The sequence below is a fragment of the Sus scrofa genome, chromosome X, assembly GCF_054392235.1.
Source record: "Sus scrofa isolate SSC_HxYL_T2T_F1_AM1 chromosome X, Sscrofa_HxYL_maternal_Yorkshire_Landrace_v2.0, whole genome shotgun sequence".
NCBI classification, from domain to species: domain Eukaryota; kingdom Metazoa; phylum Chordata; class Mammalia; order Artiodactyla; family Suidae; genus Sus; species Sus scrofa.
Genome location: NC_139401.1, coordinates 65,281,400 through 65,289,392, shown reverse-complemented (window position 1 = coordinate 65,289,392; position 7,993 = coordinate 65,281,400). Strand labels below are relative to the sequence as shown.

At 48.2% G+C, this 7,993-nt stretch overlaps 1 protein-coding gene across 6 annotated transcripts; it reads left to right on the top strand.

Moving 5' to 3' along the window:
* The first annotated feature begins 525 nt into the window (after positions 1-525).
* PJA1 (praja ring finger ubiquitin ligase 1) lies at positions 526-6,737 on the top strand. 6 transcript variants are annotated; one of them, XM_005673705.4, is made up of 3 exons: positions 526-606; positions 2,995-3,183; positions 3,751-6,737. In XM_005673705.4, the coding sequence occupies exons 2-3, from the start codon at positions 3,056-3,058 to the stop codon at positions 4,796-4,798; spliced, it is 1,176 nt and encodes a 391-aa protein (XP_005673762.1). In that variant the 5' UTR covers positions 526-606; positions 2,995-3,055; the 3' UTR covers positions 4,799-6,737. The 6 variants fall into 6 exon arrangements, with proteins under 6 accessions (XP_005673762.1, XP_005673761.1, XP_005673760.1 ...); XM_005673704.4 differs by having other exon boundaries at positions 2,989-3,183; XM_005673703.4 differs by having other exon boundaries at positions 2,663-3,183.
* Positions 6,738-7,993: the final 1,256 nt, after the last annotated feature.

The following is a 7,993-nucleotide window of genomic DNA, read 5'->3' as shown; positions in this document are numbered from 1 at the left end:
GAAAATTTCTTTTGGGCAGAGAAGCTCGATTTTGTGATAAACAGCAACAAATTCTACTGTAAACAGTTCAATTTGCTTCAACGACCATATTTAAAAAAAAATTTAAGCCTACTGCAACCCTAAATACAGTGATAACTTCCAATACAAACCATAACATAGCACATAGGATAGGGTATATTAATATAATTATTTTCACACCAGAATGAACCAGAAAGAATTTGCAGATTTCATTTTATTTAAGACAACAACAGCTACCAAAAGCACAGAATGGAAAGGCATATGACTAAATGTTTAACACTTGTTAAAGCCGACTGTTGGTTACATTTTTCGCTGTCCTTTTCTGTATCCTTGACGATTTCATCATTTCAAATGAAATAATGCTTTCGGGTCCACCCTGATTTGTCGAGAGCAGCTGCTGCCCCCGCCACATCAAGGGGGCGGGTCGCCGCGACGCCACAATCACTTCCGCCGCCGCAGTCGTGCCCGCCCCACTGCTGTCTGGAGGGGGAGGAGCTGGAGCCCCGGGAGCAGCGGCTCTGGCGGTCGTGGCGGTCGGAGGTCCGAAAGCTCTGCTCTTCACCAGAGTGTGCGGGGGGTCGCGACTGGGTGAGTGAAAGGCTGTTTCTTTCCTCGATCCCTCCAGACGTGGCGGTGGGGCGAGGGGCCGGGGGGCGGGGGGGGGAGGCGAGGTGGAGGTGGGGGCTCTAAGTGAACAGATTTTCGGGCTCGCCCCTCGGGAAGGGGTGGGGCGGACGAGGGTCCTGACCGCAGAGGGAGGCCTGTGTCCTCCATCGGTCTGATTTAGGGCTCCATCCTCCGTCACCCGGCCCCAACAACGGCCCCTTTCGTGTGGCCCGCCCCCACTCCGCTCTGGGGGCTTGAATCGTTATTCGAGAGGGGAGTGGTGGTCGAGGCCCTCTCCCACCTCTCTCTGCCTGTCCTTTCCCTCCTCCGCCTTCCTTTTTTGGCTCCTCTGCGGAGCGATCCGTGGCCTTTCTTACCCCATTTTGCAGTTGTTTTGATGAATGGTAAATGGTGAAGATTTTTAGGTAAATATATTGCTCTCAGGAAAAGAATTGTCAGAAAAACAAAATCACTCCCAGGGAAAAACTATACCCCCCCACACGCCCTTTTCTTTCTTTTTTTTCCCCCTTTTCCCATTGGTTTGGATTTACCTTTTGAGCCGATAAGTCTCCCCTTCTCATTATGACATTGCGGCCCCCTCCCATCCGTGTGTCTTGCGCGCGAGCAGGGACACACACGCACATGCCCGCACACACGCTTGTGCGCGCGCGCACACACGTACACACATATACATACACACATACGCATGCACAGAAACCTTCCATTGCGGCTCCCTTACCACCATCACCCCCAATACTCAAGGTTCCTGCGTATCCCCTCCCCCGCACATGCTTGGACACTCACACACACAAACCCTCTCACACACTCTCACGCTCTCTAGTGCCTTCCCCTGACACACACACACACACACACACACACATGGCCTCACACCTTCCTGTGCCTTTCCAAGCCTCTCACGGACTGCCACATTCACACCTCCAGAAGCTTCCCCCTCCTCCCTCTGCCTCTGCGTGCACTGGTGAGCACACAGAACACACACACACACACACACACACACACACACACACACACACACATATCCTCATCCTCCCACACACCCTCCGGGCTGCCTTACCACACACACATAAGGATATCCTTGGATTGCTTTTTTCCTACGCCACTTACATGCATACTATGCATCCATACCTTTTTCACATACCTCTCTCAGATGCTCCCTGTCTGCTGCATATGAGCCTAGACACCCTCCTTCGCTGGTCCTTGTGGTGCACACACTCACACTCACATAAATCCTTCTCCAGAGACACTGCCTCCCCCCTTCCTGCCAAAAAACATTCTTTGATTGCTGGTGCCCACATGCCTGCCCCCCTGCCACACTCACATCCCTCTCCAGTGCTGTACCCCCATCGATGCATTTACTCACACTGACATTTCTCCATTGTTGCCTCCCATTTGGCGAACACATGCACACAAATTCAAGGGCACCCCTGTTCAGTGCTTCTATACCCTTTCTGGCCTGCCACAGATGGGGAAATACAGGCATTCCCTCACTAGAGTTCCAGCCATCATACAGCAAACCACACGCACATTCTCTTTCTCTCATACATACTCCCACCCCTCTCTTCTGAAGCCATGCCGGTCTTTTTCATAACTACATCCAGAATGGGACTCATTCTGCCTGACACTCATGCCTGTTACCAATGCCAGTGTCACCTGCATTTTCCCTACACAGACATCTCTGCTGAGTGATTGCTGGTCCCCCTTCCACCTGCCCCTCTCCTCCTGACAGACACATAGGCACTCTTGCAACACAGTGGTGGGGATCTATATTTTCTATGCTCTTCCAGTTTGCATTTCTCCTGTATGTCTGCAGGGCTCAGAAAAACGCAGACACCCCATAAAAAAACCACAGCAGTCTTTCCTCTTTCCATGTTGGCACCATGCCAGTGCTTCACCCACCTCTCAAGCGTCCAGTCAGCGCCCCCCCCCCCACCATCTTCCTTCAGATTCTCCTCTAAGTCTGGCTTTCCTACAAACCCAGTTTTGTAATCATTTTGCCAACATTAAAAATGTGTTCCAGGTCTACACCTGACAGTCACTGGAATGCTACTCCAGGCCTTAGAAGAAAGTGAAACTAATTTTAAAGGCCCCTTATTCTTTCTGTTACCTGCCTGCTGAAGTGAAAATAAATCTCCCTGCTCCTTTATTCTGAACTGATTTGACTTGCCCATCTCCAAAGTGTGTTCAGGGAGCAGGAGCCTTTCCAATCAAGCCCTAGCCGTGTTGGAAATCCTCCTAAGTCAGAGCAATGGGTCAGGAATCTAGCAAGCCTATATGGCCCAAGCCAGCAGGAGGGTATCAGTCCAACACAGACAGGAGGTATGGAAGAAGGCATGCTTGTGTCAGTTTCAGGCCTTCCACGAGCCAGCAGGAAAGGATTTTCGGCCAGAGAAAGACGCCATCTGAAGTCCCAATGCACAGGTCAGCCCCCAGTCAAACCACCAAGAGGAGCCGATCACCATTTTCCACCACCCGTCGTAGTTGGGACGACAGCGAGAGCTCGGGAACCAGCCTGAATGTTGATAATGAGGACTACTCCAGGTACCCGCCCAGAGAGTACAGGGCTTCAGGGAGCAGAAGAGGAATGGCTTATGGACATGTTGACTGTTTTGGGGCAGATGATAGTGAGGAGGAGGGGGCTGGGCCTGTTGAGCGAGTGCCAGTGAGAGGGAAAACTGGCAAGTTTAAAGATGATAAGCTGTATGACCCAGAGAAGGGGGCGAGGTCTTTGGCTGGGGTGCCCCCACGGTTCTCTAGTTTTAACCGTGATGTGAGAGATGAGCTTGACAAGTTAGACCCAGCCCCTGCAGCAAGACGCTCTGCTAACAGAGCTGAGTTCCTGCAGCCAAATAGCATGACCTCTCAGCCACCTTCTGCTGAAGGCAAGGTGGTGACAAATGGCAACAGCCTGGAGAGGGAGAGACGGGAGCAGAATTTACCTGTGCGTCCCAGCAGGGCTCCTGTGAGTATTTGTGGTGGTGGGGAAAACACCCCAAAGAGTGCAGAGGAGCCGGTGGTGAGGCCCAAAATCAGAAATCTGGCCAGTCCCAACTGCGTGAAACCAAAAATATTTTTTGATACTGATGATGACGATGATATGCCACACAGTACTTCCAGGTGGAGGGAGACTGCCAGCGCTGAGGAAGGCCACTCGGATGGCCTGGCAAGAAGAGGCAGAGGCGAGAGTTCAAGTGGCTACCCTGAGCCCAAGTACCCTGAAGACAAGAGGGAGGCCAGGAATGACCAAGTGAAGCCAGAAAAGGTGCCCAGACGGCGACGAACCATGGCTGACCCTGACTTCTGGACGTACAGCGATGACTACTACAAATACTTCGAAGAAGACTCTGACAGCGACAAAGAGTGGACTGCGGCTCTGCGTCGGAAGTATCGAGGTCGGGAGCAAAATATGTCATCCAGTGGCGAGAGCTGGGAGACTCTGCCGGGGAAAGAAGAGCAGGACACTGAGCAAGCCAGAGTGAATGCCGGCGCCGGGGCCAGCCCCAGTGCTGGTGCCAGTGCTGGCAGCAGTGGCAGCAGTGAACTTGAAGAAGTTCGAGGGCCCTCTGTCCAGGAAGAGGAGCAGGCATCCCCTGAAGAAGGAGAAGTTCCCTGGCTTCAGTACAATGAGAATGAGACCAGCAGTGAGGGAGATAATGATTCAGGTCAGGAGTTTCTGCAGCCTGGCGTCTTCATGCTGGATGGCAACAACAACCTTGAAGATGACTCCAGTGTCAGTGAAGACCTCGAAGTGGACTGGAGCCTTTTCGATGGGTTTGCGGATGGGTTGGGGGTGGCTGAAGCCATTTCCTACGTGGATCCTCAGTTCCTCACATACATGGCACTTGAAGAACGTCTGGCCCAGGCGATGGAAACTGCCCTCGCACACTTGGAGTCTCTGGCGGTGGATGTGGAGGTGGCCAATCCACCAGCCAGCAAGGAGAGCATCGATGCTCTTCCTGAGATCCTTGTCACCGAAGATCACAGCGCAGTGGGGCAGGAGATGTGTTGCCCCATCTGTTGCAGTGAATATGTGAAGGGGGAGGTGGCAACAGAGCTGCCATGCCACCACTATTTCCACAAGCCCTGCGTGTCCATCTGGCTTCAGAAATCAGGCACCTGCCCCGTGTGCCGCTGCATGTTCCCTCCCCCGCTTTAAGACCAAGGCTCTTTATTCCTGGTCTGCTGATTTTCCCCATCTGAAATCCACCATACTGCAGGAGCCCTCTCCAAATTAACCATTGAAATGAAACCAATCAGTCGATTAATCTCCACCTGTCGATTCCTTGTGATTATTTCCAATGTGAAAATGGTTGTGAGTGCATTGAAAAAAAAAGTCATCCTGTCTTTTAGAGGTTAGAAAGGGAAAACTAAACTTTCTAAATGCTACTTGAGATTGCAGTAAGAACATACATTTTCTAACCTGAACAGTGAAATAAGTTGCATTTGGTTTTTTTTTCAGTAGAATATGTTGCTGTTGATTGTAACGTCAAGTTTATCTGTTAAATTTGTCCAAAAGGCATCATCATTTCTGTTGCATGTTATGGGTTAATGTTCCTGTAATTGCAGTGCCGTAAAAGCTTATTAAAGTTCTTTTGGTTTTACATGGTATAGTGGAATTGTTTGGTTTCATCTACAATGGTGGCATTAAGTGACTTTATAATTAATCTCTTGCATTTGCATCCCAAATAGGGGTTTTTTTGGTGTTTCTACTTGGAGAAAGACTTTAGTTTCACTGGAAATGCTGGCTTCAACAACAGCAAAAAAGTAAGGCCAATTATTTCTAAAGGAACAAAGGTTGAGTAGAAAATACTGTCAGTCTATAAAAAGTAAATAAACAGCAAGAAAGCATAGTAAAAATAAACAGTGGTGGTAGGAATACGTCCAAACGGAGTGTAGGGGTGAAGGAGTTAAAAATCTCCTTTTCAACAATAGGAAGTCTCAGAGGGAGTGGGTAAAAAAAATAAAGCTGTATGCTAATTCTATACCTTAACACACTGTCACAAAAGGAATAGAAAATTATATGCCAGACAAGTGCTGTGAAAAACAGAGGTACCCACCCACACCAAGGGAGTAGGTTTGAATGTTTGGCCTTTTGCTTCAGATCTCTCTCTCTTTCCAATAAATATACCTTTTCAGGCACAGGTGAAGTTCTTCCCCGTCATATTTACCTTCCTTCCTCCACAGAGGTAAGCACTACCCAGGAAATGGTGTGTTTACTTCTTGTCTGTGTTTTTAGATGTGTGTGAGTGTGTGTGTGTGTATTAGTGTATATATGTATGTATACATGTGTATTGTATCTCCATAACTGATATAGAATGTTTATGTTTTTTTAAATGGACATAATTGCTAGAATGTATGTATCATTTTGCAACTTGATTTTTTTCATTCAACATTGTTTTTGAGATTTAGCCATTGTGATACAAACATTTTTAATTGCTGCATACTAGATTTTCCACTGTGGGAATGGGTTCATCCCAGTATTTTGCAGCAGTGAACATACTTAACTTTGTGTACATGTATGAGTTTCTCTAGGGGTAAATGTACAGAGGTGAAATTTGGGGGTCTTAGGGTTAGAGCATCTTCATTCTAACTAGATATTGCCAACCTGCTCTCCAAAGCGATTGTACTAATTGATACTGCTACCAACAGTTTGAGAACTGTTTTTGGCTCCAACAGCTTGGATACTGCTAATGATCAACCTCACAGGCAATCAGTGATGTGTAAATTAATACGACAATGAAACTGATTGTGTCTACCAGAAAGCAGTAGTTTTTCATGGTGGTAATAATCTAGTGTGGGCTGGAAGGAGAAAAAAATGGGAGCACTCGTGTGGGGGGTGTGAATGTGAACGAAAGCAGCCTTTTTGGAGAGCAGTTTGAGGAGTAGCTAGCTATCTTTCAAAATGGAAAATGGTGCGTGTCCCTGAGTGCAAATTAGATACGGTGGTAGTATGGAATTAGTGCTATGCAACAGTTATAAACTGTATGGACTGCTATGGAAAGATCTCCAAAACATGTTAAGTTAAAAAAAAAAAGCAGCATATTGTAGAGCAATATGTACAATCTTGATGTAAAATAAAATCTTGCAAAACTGAACTATATGTGAGAATGCATAAAAGTGTTTGGAAGCCTAACTGATGGCAATGTTTACCTCTGGAGAAGGATAGGGGATTAAGGGAAAGGAGTGAGGCTTTTGATTTTTTTCCCTCCCCGAAATAGTTAATCTGCCGGATTTTTTTTTTCCAGTGTCAGTGTATTTTCATGAATGTTAACAAAATAAGTCAAATCAAAAAAGTTTCCAATTGATAAAAAAGAAAGAATTTTTCTATCTCTGCAAGTATGGAAACGTGGTGGAAGCCACCGTCCTTATTTTTGCTGCAGCTGGTCAAGCTGCTATTTATAACTTCATCCCTCACAGCCATTCTGTGTTCCCCCTTGGCCTCCAGCCAGCACCTCAGCTGTCATGGTGACTCCGAAGTCTGTGACCTTGGAGGGACCTCATTTGGGTGGGGTTGTGGTGGTTGGCCTAATATTAACCTCTGCAGTCCCTTGACTGGAACCACACAAGGAGGGGTGTTAGGAACCCTCTTGCAGCCTGGTCGTTCTCCTCCCTCCTCCTTGAATAGTGGTGGCCCCAATTTCCCTTAGAGTCAGAATTAGTAAATCCATGGAAGGGGACTTCTCCTCAGCCCCTGCGGGTCCCCTGTTGGATAAGCCCATGGCTGCAGAGAGTCAAACCAGAGGTCAGGCTCTCCCGACTAGGGACATCAACAAGGCCTGAGACTCAGGTCCCCAGACCCAGCAGCCTGAGCCGAGACCTCAGTCTCATCACATCCGACATGGGGCGTCTGTCTGGGGGGAGGAGTCAGAGGACCGGAAGGTTTACTAAGGCGGGTGGTGGCCCAGAGCTCCTGGGAGGGATGTAGCCATGTCCTTGGCTGCCCAGTTCCCTTGTTCCTGCCAGTTTCTGACTCTCTGTCCTCTCTGACAATTCCCCAAGTTCCCCCATAGCTTTCCAATAAAACCATTCTGCTTAAATTAACTAGAGTTGGTTTCCATTGCTTGTAACTAAGAACCCCAAGTGGCATGCTTACCATCACCCTAGCCCTCTGTTATGCATGTTTTCTTACTCATATGAGAGATCCCTGATGGCCAAGGGTCAGGTGGTTTCTGTTTACAGTGCAGTGGACCCATTATTGACACCTCCTGCCATGGTTCTAGAACAGCAGGCCTTGGGTGCTTCTGTACACAAAGCAGACACTTTTGAGAGTACATTATTTGGTATATTGATTGAAGGTGCCACCCACCACACTGCACATCTTGGTTTCTGGACATGTTTCCTGGCTGCGGAA